Raw genomic sequence first — 19245 nt, 5'->3', positions numbered from 1 at the left:
GCTTCGTACCTTCAAAGATTCTGGAAAAATACAATAATACATGTATCGTCGGAAACATTTTACTTCACTCTTTTCTATCAAATGTTAAATTGTTACTCTACTATTATATCAAAATCTAGATGGCTTACATGCAAGATAAATTAGAGTAATTCTAGATGGTTACCGAGCTTATAAATTATCTAGAATGTTATAATTTTTAAGTATAATCTCCTCTATTATATTTAACAAGGTTGGCTTTATAGATCTTAAAATAAATATTGCACGTTTAAATAAAAACTTTTCAATATTGAAAAAGGAGAAGGAACAAAAGTAGTGTGCGATGTAATAAAAAAACGTGACTGACATCAGCGTAATGTAATCGTTTCTTTGTACCTATACAGAGAACATTTCTCACTACCAGTACTCACTACACAGCGTATACATTCATCCACATGGCGACATTCGCCTATAGCTACCTTTATCCATAATAATTAATACTTTCCACTAAAATAATATAAAATATCTTATCACAATATAAAATAATACTTCAAAAATAATACTCCAAGGGTTAACTTAAAAATACAATCGTATACATCTTATATGGTAAAACTGGTACCTCTATTGGTAAACATTGTGCGGTATATAGCTATTTCATCCAAAAATAAATCTTTGTGTAAGTACAGCCAGAGCTATAACATAGAATCTTTAATAAAATATGGTATTTAAGTACACACTAAAAGCGAAAATAAAAATAATCTTAAAAAGTTTCACAAAAATAAAGATCTCACTAAAAACAAAAAAGCTTACAACTACAACGTATACATTGAGTATTATAATTAAGTAAATTGTTCAGTAAATGCAATCTCCTACCTTAACAATTCGTACATTAGCTCCTAACATCGTATACATGACATGACATGACTTGGTATTAACAATCTCCTGGCAACTCGACAACATAACTTAATCAATCTGGCAATCACAAACCGAAACCAACCATTCGGAGCCGGACTCCTTTTCAACAATCATTGTATGTACAATACGCGAATAAAATTGTAAAAAAATATGTAAAAGTAATATATAAAAATACTTAATATCATAAGAGAACTATCACTTTGTACAATAAACTACACTTAAGACCGTCGCGCGGAAGATCTAGATCGAGACACCGGCAAGACTAAACTTCCTATTTCTCCGCACAAACATACAAAAAATATTCTTTGTATAAATGCATAGTGAAAAATACTGTAAAAAAATACTGGCCTTAAATATCTGTCACTGTTATAATAAGAAATATATTATGCAACTCTTATAAGTTTAATTCTTTATATGTCATTAGGGGAGGACGTTCCCCCGTACTTGCCTAAGATCAGCCTTCAAGTTATTGTATGCAAACGGTCTCACTAATGTGCTAATAATAGATTCGTATACTTGACACAGACCATGTAAGATAACTAGGATACTTGTATAACATAGAGGTTCTATATTTAATCTCTTTGGAGAGCTATCAATAAATTTGCAAACTAACGTTTGCTTAATCTCAAACGCATCATTACGGGAAGCGTATGGTGACCACCGGTGGAAAGGCACAAGAACAGTAATAATCATTCCATTCGAAGAATTTAATTTCGAGCCCGTTTTAAATGCGACACTTTTTCCTCCAACTGTCGTCACCGAATAAAATATTTGCATTGATATCACGACGTGTGCCACCACAAAATTACACCGGCGGTCGCAGATATGGTGCGAAATGAATTGACTTATTAATGACTTGCATACATTATATGAGATTGAGTGTAGAGAGCATGTTTAGAACATGGGTCTGAGGGGCGTTGCGCGCACGCCACAAGTGTGAGCACTGTTCATCTGTACGACGCGCAATCCAAACGTATGTACGGCAGCTCGACAACGTGGATTTCTGGAACATCTCCACCACACCTTCCCGCTGGCGGCTCGACCGTTGAAACAGAATCTATGGGCGCCAACTTCAATAGCCGGTTTACCGCGTTTGCTGAGGCAATACCGGAACTGTCCCGGGAAGCACGGAAATGGGAACGGCAGTCCCAGAGTAGGCGGAATATCCGCTTGTACAGCTGTGCCTGTACCTGCAACTAAGAACTGAATTGTTAGTAACCATAGATAATATTACATATTAATTTAGACTACTTTTAAGCGCATAAGCATTGATATTAAGAATTATTAATATTAAGTAAATAATATTCTATTTATTGATAAATTGAACTTTATAAAAAACTTTATAAGGACTAAAAATAATTTAACCGGTTCACTTAATATGTTTATATATTATAACGATAGTTGTCACTCTCTTATTTATCTAAAAACAGCGCTGAAATGATTTAAATCAGTGTTTCAAATCCAGATTAAAATCAAGTGATTTTTAAAAATATCATAGATTTAAATAAATGAATCTGTTCAGCCGAAGTTCGCGGCATGCGGCAGTAAGGACTATATAGAAAAAAAGGTATATTTTCTGCTAAAGAAATGAGCAAACATTTTATGTTTTGTTTTTGTTTTATTAAGCCAATTCTGTGTATTGTATACTATCAAAAAATATTATCTGCTTCCTGAAACAGATATACATATAATTGCAACTGTCTGTATATCTCAATGGCACAATAATAAGACGTTTAAATTTTGCGCTTAGTGTTAAATAAAATAAATATTACCTATGGCTAGTGATAATAAAACATGATGTTTGTGACAGCTTTTTATATTTTAAATAATAATTTAAATTAACAAAAATTATACTATATTGTGTTTTTTCTTTACAATAACTGATTTCCAAATTCAAAAAATATTTTTTTTAAAATAGAAATGATTTTAATCAATCCTGTTTCAAAGTTAACTATAAAGCATATTTTACAATTATTGCTTTTAGGTGCTTTCGCATAAACTTGGTGGTAAGGTTGGTTCACGACCGAAAGCATATTATTTTTAAATACGACAATATTCACAAGCCTTTGCCATTAATCCTTATTGTCGGAGAAAACGGATTTTTCCTTCTTTTCTTTCTCCTTGAAGCGATCTTTTTTTCGTGAGAGGTGTGAGGGTTACCGATAGCAATTACGTGGTTGAACTGAGTGATGGCATACGATTTACAGCCGAGGTCTGATTTGATGCATCGCCACGTGCCTCTTCCGATAACTATTTGTCCACAACGACGGTACCTCTGTCCCCCGATAACTAGCACTGGGTTACCGAAACGGGATCGACTCCAATGCACTGCAATAAGACCAAAAGGTACCTTTCCAGTCACACGACATTAAAGCTCTGAATCACTTTCGCGTGCGATCAGAAGGTAAATAGAAAAATATATTAGTTTAAATATCTACATGAGAACACTAAAACGAAACGGGCAAATTACTCTTTTATAACAAAAAAAAGTCAATGCACTTCTTTAATATAAAAAGGCTAAATGTCCTTTCCAAGCAGGTTATTATTAAATATCAAATAAATGATTAGTAGGTGTAATAAAAATAAATTATAAAAAAATATATTTAAAAAATATTATATTTTCATAACACGAAAAACTCGTCATCTTAATTAACCACACACAATATAATTTCATTTTATAAATACGTACCGATTATATATATATATATATATACCTTTTCCTTAATCATAAATTCATATTTCACGCTATGATTCAATTTGTTCCATTTAAACATTGTTCATAAATATTTAAATATTAACTAGCGTTTCTTATATTCGCTAAAAATAACTAAACGTTGCAGGCACTCATGTCATAGGTACTCTTAAAGATATAAAATAACTTAATGAAAATATAACTACAAATAATGTACACAGAGATTCTTTGCCATCGTTAGTAAAATCTAAATATTTTGACATATTTGTAATGTGTGACCTGTGTGTTAGAATATGATATGCCTACGAATATTTTCTAATGTTTTTTTTTATGAAAACAATCTTTGAAAAATTACAATATTTGAGATCATAATGGAATGAATTAAATGTATATTTCCTTAATCTAACATAATTTATTTAAATACATCCACAGCGACAATACCACCTCGTTAAACTATAAGCTGGCCAGCTTATAACGTTGCTGATCGTGAGGTTCCAGGTTCAGTCCCCAGTGTCGAGTTCATAAATATATATTGAGTATAAATCAGCAGTCCGGAGTTAGAAAGTTCGCAGTCGTTCTGATGCCTCGGAAAGCAGGTAAAGCCATTGATCCTAAACCTGAACTCTTTCAGGTCATATTGGGTTTTCCGCCCCATCGGATTAAAAAAGTGAAAGTGCAGAAAGTTTCTGCACACACACACACACACCTATGAAGTTTATTATACATATGTTCGTAGAGAGCAAAAAAGTACTTTCAAACATTTGTATGAATCCAAATCAGTGAAAATGTTTAAGATGTAGGTAGGTAGTTTTATGTCAGTATTTGAATTTGGTACTTAAATAAAATTTAATTTATATCTTGGTCTTTCGCTTAACCGCAAATTTATAAAAACCCAAATATTTTACAACTATCAAAAGACAAGGAAAACTAATATATTATAAAGAACAGTGGCGATGACTGCATACTATCGCAATAACACACACCTACCATTATATAACCATTTCTTTGAAAATAATTATACTATCAAATATACACAAACGTTTTGTCTTATATCGCTATAATATTATTTATCATTATTGTTACTTTAGTCTAAAATATTTGGAAAGTTACACTTGCATATCTCGAAATGTTAATTAATAAAAAATGAAAACTACATATTATGTTTACTAGAGAAGGAATGAATGTGTTTTCTGAAAACATTAACTACAAATTGTTTGTCAGGTCTAACTTCACAGCCACAAAAGCCACCGATTGGATCCTTGTAATTGTATACATCTCGTAGTTCGGCGCTAGATACTTTTAAGAGGAGTATGCCAATCGTGCAAAAGTTTATCCGTTTGGGTGGGGGCATCGAAATTAAGTGGTGTAAAATTCGGCTCGTGATTGTGTCCACCTTTAATACGTATGAAGCGTCCATTCATCGTCGTCTGCACCCTGCAAAGACATCCCTTCGTATCCTTATCCCGACAGGCCCAGTTCAACTTGTCCCGGTATTGGTTGTTTACCCAAAATTTATTCGATTGGAATATGAGTACCGATTTACCAGCTCTCGACGGTAAGAAGAATGCTTCTGAAAATACAGATCGATTTAATAAAAGTCTGAATTAAATTACTTATATTATTATGCGGTTTTTCAAACACCAGTAATAACCATAATGAGAGTTCAAAATAAATTGACAACATTAAGAAAGATTTAAAGAGTGAGATATATTTTATACCAATAATATTAAAGTCAAATACATAATAAATATGAGTTTCGTTTCGGCATGTTCGTTTTAAAATTATAATTGAATTTTCATCTTAGACGATATCTGATAGAAATAAGGTTTTTCGTGATTGTGTACGTTATGATATGAAATAACTTCGCCGTCCTTGTTAGTCCTGGCTGTCGCTCGACATGCTACTGTTTTCTTTCTCGAGCACACCCAGTATGTCGGCGGAGACTCGGTGAAAGAGTAACCGTTCAAAACAAGATTTTTCTTTCCTCTGCCAGTCGGTACATACATCGCTGTCACAATTTCTAGAAGTCGTATGAAAATAATAAACACGTTACCACAAGGCTACACGTTTGAAACGATAAAAACATCTGATATTATAGAACTTCATTTAAATACAATGTTTAACATATATTTCATGTAACATAACGTATTGTAAATGTATGTCTATTTCCATCTGCACTTCTCAAAAACATTTGATGGACTTTATTAACGCGTTGAAATTTAGGTGGCGCGGTGATGACTTATTGATACACAAGAGGTTTTGGAGCCAAAGAGTAGTAAAACAATAAGAGTTTATTTATAAATTAAGAACTATTTGACTTAGAAATATCAAAAATCTGTTGTCATGAAAGACGATTTTTTGTCATATGAAATAGATTATTAAGATTTATAGAAATGTAATAAACGATTTACTTGTGATTATGTTCATTATAAAACAATACAACGTCAGAGTCGATGGTGTAAATGCTCGCAGCACATTTGCCATCACCGTGGCTGCAGCGCCACCGTGTTTTTCCGCTGGGAAACTTTCTTTCCTTCTGGTAAGAGAACCCGCCGTTTAAAATCCTGTCTTGTTTCTGCCCACCACTGAATGTAAACTTGTTGGCATCCTCGCGTTGTGTGGCTACCGAATATCATTTTATTTAAAAATTACCAAATAACGACTAACTAAAATTTTACTTATTATCAAAGAAAATAACGGGCAAATTTTCTAAAAACACTGTATAACATTGCATCACTTTCCTCTATTCGACTCAAAAACTAAGACGAATTTCGTATGAAAGCTTGATACAATATAATACAGATATTACGTACAATCCATGAAATATACATACCGTATTCTTTAAATAAAGACTAAACAATTAATATAAACATATTTTATATTTAAACCTTTAATGAGTAATACTCTTAATAAAATCAACGAGGTCTTAAGTCTACATTAAAATATCTTTAAAAACATATTTTTTTTATATTGTAAAGCAGATTTATAAAAATCAAAAGGAATGTTCAGTACAATTACAGTACAACTATTAATAAATTGACAATGTTCCCGCGGTAAAGGCACTTCGTAATTTAGATATAATATACCAAACCGATTGTAACACGATCACAAGTAAGTACATCATAAACATATATAATAAATGAGTACGCAAACGACGGAGACAACAACGAGTATATTACATGTAATGTAATAAATACAATTATAAAATGGTTTCGTTTTTTTCTTTTATATATACATACTTCAAAACTAACTGCGGATTTAGACAAATTACATTCGATTATCATTGCAATAATAATAAGATGTCAAAAAATAAGTTTACAATTACACTTGCAATATAATTACAATACGTTTGTGTATATTCGAATACAATTTAGTATATTGACATCATTGTATATTAACATCAAAATTTCTAATGTTACAATTCAATCGCAAAAATTGATCCACACATACTAACAGGTGAAGGTGAACGTACGAACGTATGAGTATCTACAGAGGAACTCATCTAAATGTTTGTAATTTTGTCTAAGCCCACGGATCGTCATACCAACAATAGAAAGGTATTCATTAATTACACTATCACAAGCCAAATTATTGCTGAACCCTCCATATATCTGCGTACGAAACTGAGTTTTGTTTTAACGATTCATTTCTTTATCATATTGAGCTATACTTAAGCTATATATCGGGTGTATAACTACGATTACTTTAAGAACTAAGTTCGTAACAATTAAAAATGTATAGCGTTAATAATACGAAACGTCACAAGCACCGGAGTCAAATCAACACTAAATATTAACAATGGAATGATTCATATGCTTTATAATTATTGATTTATTCCTTTTTAGGGTTTCCTGTGCATTTATTTTAAAATAATTTATTTATAAAAATTAATATTGTCACATCAATCACAATAATATTAAACTAAATTTGTCTTTATTGCTTACACTATAACTCTTTTCTATAACTATAAAATACGGAATAAATTGTATAGTCTTAATTTTAACCATAATATACGTATATGATTTTATATACATTTAAAAAAATATACATATATAAACGTTTTACAAATTTCATATTACGTTTTAAGCTGAATATTTAATATTAAGGAAAATATGTGCATATTGAAACAAGAATACCCGAGAATGTCAAAATATCCAAAACATTAATATGACAAACTGCGAACATAAAAGTAAGCGAGGAGTTATATCGAAGTGCGGCCTTAGTTTAACACTTATGTAAAAATCTAATTAATAGCATTAAATTAACATCAAAGTCGGAATATAACACGAGATAGGAATGAAATGAGAAATGTACAGGAATACTTTTTTATAATGTGCGTTAAGATCTGGTCCAAGAGTCTTGTCCAGAGCTGCTGATCGAATACTTCGTCGATTATACAATTTGTATCAAGACAATGGCGCTCTCGGAGGATGATTGTGCATTCCTTTCACGGCAACAACGTTGGCTCCGAGCATGTGTATGCGCGCCTTACAGTTGGTCTTCTTGGAGGTGCACCGCCAGATAACTTTATCCCTCAACTTAGACTCTTCGCAGAACGGGAATGTGTTGACCATCATGATAACTTTGCCGCGCCGCGATTTCAGATACTTGATGCCTGCGACAAATTGTTTTGTCAGAAACGATATAATCCCTTCAATGTTTTTTTTTTTACCCAAAACCGACACCAATGTATAAAAATAGGAAAAAGGAATTTAAACACGGTCCGTTAGAATTGTTTACTTTTCAACGAAACGAAATGAAACCATCGGTTATTGATAAGTACAATTTAATATTTCACAAAACATACCCCGTACACGAACCCAAAAAATCTTACTATAATACGGTAAATACAAAATTACACTATAAGATTTGAAGTATACAATAGTAACAGAATTGAGGTAGATAGGTATAATCGATAATTTAGATTAAACGGGCCCTTAGCCTGAACCGAGGCGACACTGGCAACAGACAACGTACAACGTACATTATAATTCACTACCTACGAGATTCATAATTAACAACAACTGTAAATACAGATACAATTCATAACCCCGTATAACATTTAAGTGTGTGATTACGTCAAACAGAGGAATGATCAACTTATGTATTTGATCATATTATAGTATAGTAACAAATAATATAGTACAGAAATAGCCTGTAAAACGTACCACTGCTGAGTGAATGCCTACTCTCCTTGAGAAGACTTGGAGATTATACCACCATACTGCTCCAATGCGGGTTGGAGTATATAGTAAAATAAGAAATCTTAAATAGTCTCGTCAAATAGTATTATATAATTCATAAATACAAAGTAATTGACGAATATTGTCATTTTCCTAAATATTATTAAATCATATTATGCTTAGTAACGAACATTATAAGTTTGAGTTATCGCCCCGGTTCACCGTTTATCTTTTATTTGGCGTAAGATATATCTCAGGTACAATAGAACATGTCAAACTGTTACAAATATTGATCGAGTAAAATCGGCACTTCAATCTCCCGATCCAGCGAGTTACTGTATATCCCGTTGTCACATATTATTTACCTTAACAACTCCACACGTCGATGCACACCGTACAACCAGTACAGTATAGCATGTACGATATATTTGACATGATCTACGATTTAAATTAAGTAAAATCATTATAGCTTACGCACACATTAGGACCCCGTAGTAACTAAGTTATCTAATAACAATTAAAATTAGTCAAAATTTGTACTTATATCAGAGTCTTAAGAGAAATGGGCCTAAATTCTTATTGAAAAAATAATTCGACAAGCAACAAATCATTATTAAAAAACAATCAATAAAATATATTTAGACAACAGTCTCAAAAGATCCTATTTATATTACAGTCATCAACAGCGAACACTCGAGTACAAGTTAAAACTATGTAAAGAGGTAGTTGAGTTTCAATAAGAGGTAATAGAAGGACGCGCCGGACCCTGCGCAGCGAACCGCCCCGGCGCGCCGCGCTTACCTAACCTATCCTAGCCTAGCTTAGCCTACAACACCTTACTCGAGTAAAGCTTCTGAGTATTTATTCGTGTATATAAAATTGTATAATTAAACTAATCTGTAAAACCCGTATAAAAAGTGAAGAGGTAGTTGATTGAGCTTAAGTACTTAAAATCAATCCTAAGGAGCAGAGCAACATCGACTGAAGTCTGCGCGCCGCGACGAGTGCCGTGCAAGAGCAGGCGTTTACACTCGAAGGTAGGTACTTTGATATTTAACATCTTTGATAACTAGTCAATACTTTGATTACTTACAGATAAGGAGGCGGACGTCTAATTGTCTAAGTAGCAATATCTGAACTTGTAAAAGTTAATCTCTCAAAATAAAATTAATATTTCTAAGTACAGTCGAGGGATCCTTTATTGCTTAAATCCGAACCGAGTTCGCGTTTCAGTCACCAACGCGTTGTCGACGGCACTGCAACCGCCGACCTCTCCTATGTCACCCGTTTCGATCGCAACATTCCCTACGGTCCTTCTCGAGTTCTGATTATAACCTACCCCATGTGTTGCCAACTTGCTTAGTACCGTTCTGAGTTCACAAGCATTACCCGTCTCGATGATGCTGCTCAGATGTATGAGCCGGCGTTGTCAACTGTTCGTTTAAATGGGCTTGTATCCGGATAAATACCATTGACATCGATAAATTCTGACACCAAATCCAAGCGTCATTCACACAGATAACGAGTTCACTAAATACGCGCTTAGTATTTAATTTCAACTTCTTGTGATCTTTCATCTTGTGATCGTTCCTAGTTACTTGTGTGATGACCCTTTAACTTTCAAACAGTTCTTACATACTTATGAAGCAAATTTACCTTCCTATACATTTTCATAAATAACCCACACCTATACGAATAACATTATAGACCTCGAAAAGACCGCCTAACCTAATACGTCACGACATCAATGTTTCTATTGACATGCTGATCAGTACATTCCACTGGTAGTCGCGACATCCAATACACCACAACGCCACATCCTGAGGTTCAAAACTAACCACATCAGATATCCAACAATGCCATCGCTTTAAGTATACGCCATCCTATCCCAATATATAACCTACATAATAATTATAATAATAATAGTAAATAGTTAGTCTAAAACGATAAATTAATCTACAATATGAGTGCAAAAACTGAAAATATCGGGTGGTCGATATTTTATCGTTATTTAACGTAGATTCGTGATTAATACACCGATAGACGCTCAAATGCGAAAAGAGAGCCATAATCGCAAATATTTCATTTGTTTTTAGTCCTCCTCGTTACAAGGAGTATCGACAAGAAGAGGTTTTGTAGCTGGAGTATGTTGCGCGGTTGTTTGGATCGCGTTGGGCGAAGGTTGGGAACCGGTCCCAGTAGCAGCCGAAACGGCGGCTGTGGCGTTTGCCGTAGCTGTAGCATGTGCTGTTGCAGCGTAAAGAGCTAAAGCGTGCTGTAATTGTAGCAACTGGTGGTGGGGATCCAAAGGAGCAGGTGCACGATGTCCGCTTTGATGTGGCGTACGCACGACGTAGCGTCCATCCGCGAAGCGACGCACATTCGGTGGAGCATGGTTGTGGGCGTAGCGAGAACGAACGATGCGCTCGAAGCCTTCTGGACCTTCGGTGTTAACATCAGCAAGGCATCTTGACGTCAGCCGGGAAGAGCAATACCACTGTTTACGTCCGTGTGCCAAGTTGTTCTTCAAACGAAACGTATAACCTCGATGGAGAAGCAGTCGTCCCTTTCCCGCACGAATAAAACGCGCTGAAAAAAACAACCACGTTAATACATATCCGAGAAATGATTAAAGTGAATAATAAATAAACCTGATCTTAATAAAAATAATATTTTAATTAAGAGCAGTTCTATTTCTAATTATAATCTAATAGCTAGGGCTATAAATAGTATCTAAAAACTAGGCTAGGGCTAGGCTAAAAATAATATCTACATTTTATATGTTTCATATTATAATATGTTTTTATATAGTAATGTTGAAAAGGGTGAAATAATATAATAATAAAATATTAAAGTTTATTAGGGGATTTATGTATTGTAATAATCAAAAATGTAAGTTTTAGTTTCGTTTAATATCACTTATACAAATAACCTATAATCCCGAACATTAATCTATACATCTATTTATAAATACAATAGAAATACATTTCTCTAGGAGATATCATTTATGAGCAAGGAATATTTGGCACAATTTAGAAAAAAAAAACAACTTAAAACTAATATTTATGTACGAGTCAGTTTTAATAATACATAATTATGGCACAAATATTTTTGTACTTTTTAACTAAGTACTAAAATCACCACCTTTTGCCTTACCCTGGTGAGGTGTTTATTACTGCTATATAGGGTGGTGAAGAAGATCTCGATTGATGAATCATTTAACAAAAACCCATTAGTCCGCAACGCACGGCTTGAAACGGGAATACATTATAACTCTACTTACAGTAACAATAATAACATAAAAAGTTAGCGTTGACCACTTAGATCAACTCCATTTATCTGAGCATCAAAATGTTTAACATGTGTGTATAAACTCATTAAAAATCTCATCTCCCAAATCAAAACAGATTATACATTAGTTTAATATTTGGCATCAGAGCAACGTCTTGAGTCTACATAGTGAGATCATATTTCGTCTTCAAACTTACCTCACTACAATAATCTAACTACATAATACACAATACGTATTAAAAAGACTAGTAGAAACATCAATTTCATGAGCAAATAAATAAATTTTACTACCATTCTTTGGAGAAGAACATGGTTTATGACAACTCTTAAATGTTATTCCACATTTTAAACTTATATATACTTAAGTAATGACAAATTTAATATTCAAGAACTCTAATATCTTGTGACCCACGCATTGGGATCGAAGTGATCGAAGTCGAGATTGGGCATTCGCGGTAGTAGTAACGGTGTGGGGGGGGAAGTTGCTCCGCCTACGCTATTGGGAGGTTGTTTATTGCTCGATCTCCGTCCACAACGACCTGCGTGGTTATGTTCTCCGACGAGCTTGTGAAGCTTGCCCTTCTGCGTGTATGCCTTACATCCGCAACCTCCCATAGTACATCGCCAACGTACTATCCCTGAACGCATCGTATGAGCTGCATAGAAACTTCGACCACGTACCCAAAGCCTTGGTCGACCGCCAGGCCCGACGCATAGTCGCACGAATTCCTCTGAAAGTTTTAAATAATGTAGACAAAAAATTCACTGTTAACACCATCTGATTAATGCATTACCTAGACACCGCTGTATTTAAATTACAAGGGCACGAGGAATGTAAATATCCATTAAAATAAAATATATTTCCATATGTATTTTGTTTTTGTTGTTTTTTACAGCAATTTATTGAATTTGTATTGACAATACTAGACTAAATTCGTAATACAGAGATATAATATGGTTTGATAAGTACTAACATATGTTTGTGTTTGAACTATGCTTATCAACAGTAAATAATTACACTAATAAAACTACACATTGTTTATTGAACTAAGCTCTCTTTCGCAGGTAGTAGAACTAAAAACCCGGACATTATTTCGAAAATTATTGCTAAATTTAAATTAATCTTAGTTTATCATAAACTACATACACTTATAGAATGTCCTTTGAGATCAGTGTAGCAAGAAGCTACAATTTTTTTTACCGTTGACTAGATTTTGACTAGAGCTAAGCAACATTACGTACTAACACTTACTGTCACCGGTTTGTGCAATTAAATCTATATAAATACACATTTTAAGTAACACCGGGCCAGTACTCGCAGCCACCACTGCTACCGACTTTACTACTATCATCCTATAAGTTTAGGATATATATATATATTTGTCTCTATTGCGAGTAATTCACAAATCTTTTATAGACTATTGGAATGATTATATTGCTTGAAACCTTAAAAATCCACATTATTTTACATGTTCAATAAAATACGCATATACATACACGCAATAAATGTTTTAAAATGCATTAACGTGTAAGTTAAACGTAAGTCTGTTTAATCATCGAGCACAGCTTTAGCCTGTGTCGCCAAAGCTGCGTGCGTGAATGCGCGGTAGGGTGCGGCTAGAGCGGACGGAGGCACTGCCGGGGGCTCGTGCGAGTGTACGTTGCTCAGTGCGAAGATGCGATCATGAAGCGTGTGCGCGTACGCACGGCAGGTGCGGCGCGTGCACCGCCACCGCACTTTGCTCTTCTCGGGAAAAACTTTCTCTGCGTAAAAAGAAAACCCGCCGAGCCGCATATGACGCCGACCGCGGTTCGATATCACGAACTCCACTGCAAAATAACCATATAAATCACTATTCGTTCTTTATAACAATTTCTCCTTTCATATTAAAATACAAATCACAGTTAAAGCACACAGTTGTGGACACGAAATTAATATTTAGATGAATTTAAAATTAAACGAAAGCAACGAAAAAATAAAACTGCTTTTGGTCATATAAGTTTATTTATCAGCAGAAACAATTTCAATAAGACTTTCAATACGATTAATTTGGGTTGTTTGTTTATGAGGAACGTGGTTGTGTCCAGAGTGGCGCATGACCAGCCGGCCCTCGATGGTGAGAGCCCGCGCCGGGCAGCCGTGTTGCTTGCGGCTGCGGCAGGTCCAGTAAACGCGAGGACCCCGCCGCTTGCGAGCCACAAAACCGAAGCCGTCTAACATAAGACACGGCGCCCCGCGCTGCGTCACTGTGTAGCGCACCGCGCCTCCTCGAAGTCCTTCCGCTCCTGTTGCGTCAATCACCATAGCAACACCCAACGGGAAATTAAGAACAATATGAGTACATTGAAACACCATCATTAAGATTACCGTTTATTATTATTATGCTACTTGATCACATTCCATACTATAATGATTATTACGAATCATCAAGAAACATCACCTACTAAATTCTTTGGATGAACTAAAATTGCATTAGACTGGGCTCTCAGCCAATGAAATTTTATATTCAGACCAAACGATTACACAATTAAATCTAGAAATGACAGAAAAATAAAGAAATAATTAATGACTTTGTCAAACAAATCGGTTCTTAAATAATAGAGATGCGAAAATGCATTCTTAAAATATTTCATTCAAAAATACTTAGGCCACGTTAAAAATTAAATCACACACGTCAAAAGGTCAACAACGGATGACTGAAAATCTCACACAGATGGACACGTAACTACTTCGCCTAACTCATATTTTTGGGCGATTTTTTTCATATGATTATCGACATGATTATGAACAGGATTAGTTATTCTCAATACGTTATTTTTTGACGTTATCCTCGCTCGACATCGCTTGCCATACTCCATACAGCGCCAAAACGTCCGTCCGCTCCGCACGCTATCCGTAACAAAAATATACGGTTCATATATCAACTGGAGATGCCCGCTCTTCGTCTGTATGAAATGAAGATCACTTTTTAGGCCGCTGTTGATGTTACCTATAACTGAACAAAATAGCTTACATTAACATCAGAGCGTGATAACGAATAACGAATTAAAAGTAGCGTAATTTATTTATTGCTAACTTGTTTAAAAGGCAATAAAACAACAGATAAAAAAAAACTTTTTATTTACAATAATCGTAGGTACAGTGGGTATTATTATTATTTAAAATTAATTATGATAAACAATAAAGCCATTTCTTAATTTAAATTATATGTAATACCAACTAAATATCATTTATTCAAGAGCCGGTAGGGTTTGTACTCAGTTTGAGTACAAGCCCTTTTCTAAAAATTTAATTACACAGTAGTTATTTAATTATACTATATATATAGCATGAAATTAATTAATACGCTCCATTTCTTTTACACGTTTTTATTCGTCTGTATATTTTTTAAATATCTTCCGCCCGCGGCTTCGCTTGCGTATGGCAATGGGGACAGGTTGTAGGTAGCCTAGGTGTTAAGTCAGGGTATCAGCTATATCTATTTAAAATTTCATCCAATACTGTCCAACAGTTTTTATAAGACAAGTACCAAACATCCAAATATATAAACTTTAACATTTATAGTATTATATTTTTCTTCCTCGCCTTCGCCCGCGTGTGAGGAGTGATGTACCCTCTGTCCTTTTCTGTACCCGTGACAACGTGTATTAAAATTTCACGATGATCGGTTGAGTAGTTAAAACAAAATCACTTTTGCATTTGTAATATTAGTAAGGATTAGGAATTAGGACAGTTCATTAAAAAGTTATTTAACATGAAAGTTAAATGTATTAATTTGATACTAAGATTTACAATACAATACTAAGTGTGGTAGGAAGGAAGTAAGTACCGACGTATTGACTTTGCGGAGACGGAAACTTGATGTTATAAGTTTGTATTTACATATCATGTTTATACAATGTTTATCACTGTGTCTATTCAAACAATCAATAACATTGTAGATATTAATTATAACAAACTTTTTTCTGTTTATATTTCAACGCAATTTTGTTTTCTTATTGTTTCGATTCGATATTCATTAGTCAACAAATTTACATTCGTTGCTTAATGTTTAAATCCTATATTTAATATATGCATATTAAATAAAAAAGAGGTAGGTAGTCTCTGTTCCTATCAATAGAACTCAATTACATTTTATAACAGTTTACAAAAATTGATTCTTTATGACACGATTGTAGAAGTACGTAAATATACATTCTGTTTAAAATAATCCAACGTCGCTTTCCAAAATCACAATTTCTGACTTAAAGTAACTAACAATTGCTTAGTTTAAATCTGTATTCTTATATAATGTGAATGATACGTAATATAATAATAATATTTGATCGCAAATAATTTGTCCTTTATTGAATTGATTGATTATAATATTATATATATTTTATTGCATTGATTATAATATAATATAACCAAACAAAGAGAACCGATATCAGTAATAAGTTCAGTCAGAGTTTCAAATTCGATTTGAAATTTGTGAAACCAATCAATGCAATCGAAAGTACGTGTAGAGCATAAATGCGAGTTGTAAGGAAAGCAAAGCGAAAGAAAACTGTAGTAATGAAAGAATCAATCAATACAAGATAAAGCATATTATCACTTACATACATTCTTATTCATTGTTGTAAAAATAACTTTATTAAATGAGCACAAACGAATAAATTACTACCTTACTAAAATATTATTATAATATTGTATTTTATTCACGCCCAAACTAAATGACATAATATTCAAATCAAGCACGGTACTGAGTTTTGAATGTAATTTATATTTTCCTATTGAAACATTGAACTAATACATTTCGAGTTTGCTAATGTTAAACAATTTGGGCCTTACTTATAAATGACAGAAAATTAGAAATCAGTGTTAAACTAATTAGTCGCTAAGCATCGTTTATAAGTGAGCCTGTATGTGATCATGTTTCCGATATTTTTGTGTATTGACTGTTTATTCTATAGTAAAATGAATACACAAAAATATATCACTATCAAATATTCAATTAAATTATAATTAAAATAAAAAATAATTAATATAATAAACTTATTTTCTACAACAAACGGCGTAAATAAGTCTTCATAAACATTAATTGATTTTAAACGAATGATTGAAGTTCATTAATAACTCTAACGATTTTACGCACAAAACAATCTATAAGTGTATTATTCGTATTAATTCTCTACCAATTTATTCGTAAGATGACGTACACTAATGATAAAATGTATGTTTTTTATATTTTAAATATCTAATTATGACATACAAAGTACATAAACAATACATCATGCATTTTATACATAACTTGACACATTGGTAGTCAACAGAATCTTCATTTGTTCTGTCCTTCACCTAGTATGAAATAAAACATTTGAGATATGAACTATTATAATATCTACTAAGATATAGCGAACAAAAAATCACCATTATAAAAATGTCTAATGGCTGAAATATTGTATTTTCGTAGTTTATACAAAAATCCCGATATATAAAACGACTTATTATGCATCACACTACTTGATCTAATTTTTATTTAAAATTATCCCACGATATAATTTTTCAACTTTCTTCATAGCCTCCTGACGTCAATGGTGTATTTATTTTAATGAATGTTATTATGAATCAATTAAATCTGAGGTCGTAATAAGAAATTTTCTTTTAATTGGTAAACATGATGAGCAACTATAGTGTAGTATAAAAATGTGAAAAGAATTAAGTCAGTGAAACAGCCAGGAGTTACGAGGCGGCTATAAAAATAGCACACTCAACGCTTTCGCAATTGAGGTTTGCGTAAAAGCCCGAATTTCTTAGTTTATTAAATTTTTTTTTTATATGACGTTTACATCGTCATCATTAGCAACCTTTCAGTGGAGGAGGAAGATTTATAAATGTGGGTAAATGGGTTAATTTTTTTTTATTTTAAGTTAATATAGATCTGTTATTTTTATAAACCGATAACTTAAAACTGCTTGTAATGTTTTTTTCAATACTTTTATTGACGGTTCTTTGTATACATTTGTTTTATTCCCAATAGTAGCTACTGCCCCATTTCCTTATGTTATTAAAAACTTGCATAACTAATAGTTATGCAAGTTATGTAGAAAAATTAAATTGTAAAAATACAAATTCTAATAGTAGTATTTTTTTATAACTATTTTTCATTATACAACAGGAAAATATACCTAACATACTTGTACGATACTACGATAATAATCACTATAAATAAAATTGTTAACTACACTAATTACCTATAAAAGATTTATATATTCAGTATATTCATCATTATTTCCCTTAATTTAACATTTTTATCAAATAACAAAATATAACATACTGATTTTATTGTTAAAATCAAAATAAATCTGGCAGAATAACGGTATTTTTATATTTTGTAAAATAAAGTAAAAGTCGTATTGTCGGTCGTTTGAATAGCTGATATGCCTACACTCCGTAGAGCTGTTCTGTAAGAGCAAATTTGAAACTCACCGCAGAAAACGGTCGTTAAATGACAGAAACTGTTATGCTACATTGACCACAATAAATATTACATTTCGAAAAGACACGAATAAAAATAGTAAACCACCGTAAGTTAGCTTAAAATTTCACGGGTGAGTAATGAAGTGAGTTCTTATAGCATAGAACTGTTGTCAAAAAAAATGTAACTGTCAGTGCATTATATCACTGGTTGTCGTCTCTGTCGTTGCGTGTTATTATTTGCTTTTAGTGAGCTAATTGAATTTTTATCCCCTAATATAATATATATAATATTTTGCAATAGCAATGAGCCGAGATGGCCCAGTGGTAAGAACGCGTGAATCTTAACCGATGATCGTGGGTTCAAACCCGGTCAAGCACCACTGAATTTTCATGTGCTTAATTTGTGATTAAATTCATCTCGTACTTTACGGTGAAGGAAAACATCGTGAGGAAACCTGCATGTGTTTAATTTCACTGAAATTCTGCCACATGTGTATTCCACCAACCCGCATTGGAGCAGCGTGGTGGAATAAGCTCCAAACCTTCTCCTCAAAAAGAGGAGAGGAGGCCTTTAGCCCAGCAGTGGGACATTCACAGGCTGTTACGGAATATATTTTTTTTTCAATAAACCATAAAAGACTTAATTTTCAAATGATGAATTTTATAAATGAAGACAAGTTTTTTCATAGACTATAAGGCATTCACTTCATCATAATCATACCTGATAG

At 33.1% G+C, this 19245-nt stretch overlaps 1 protein-coding gene across 50 annotated transcripts in view; it reads right to left on the bottom strand.

The window, feature by feature from the left end:
- The window catches only part of LOC126772691 (modifier of mdg4), a 227170-nt gene that overhangs the window by 196448 nt on the left and 11477 nt on the right, over window positions 1-19245 (bottom strand). Inside the window, exon 5 of one of the 50 annotated variants that reach the window (XM_050493154.1) lies at window positions 340-2087. The exons of 42 other annotated variants lie outside the window; for them this stretch is intronic. In XM_050493154.1, the coding sequence (XP_050349111.1) occupies window positions 1786-2087 (302 nt within the window). In that variant the 3' untranslated portion in view covers window positions 340-1785. Of the gene's footprint in view, window positions 1-339; window positions 2088-2691; window positions 3220-4857; window positions 5154-5334; window positions 5604-10843; window positions 11356-12435; window positions 12789-13591; window positions 13888-14415; window positions 15054-19245 lie in introns of those variants that run through there. 7 more of the 50 variants (XM_050493162.1, XM_050493160.1, XM_050493176.1 and 4 more) reach the window with 7 other exon arrangements.

Source organism: Nymphalis io, chromosome 13 (genome assembly GCF_905147045.1).
Source record: "Nymphalis io chromosome 13, ilAglIoxx1.1, whole genome shotgun sequence".
NCBI lineage: Eukaryota > Metazoa > Arthropoda > Insecta > Lepidoptera > Nymphalidae > Nymphalis > Nymphalis io.
This window is presented reverse-complemented; position numbering and strand designations above follow the sequence as displayed.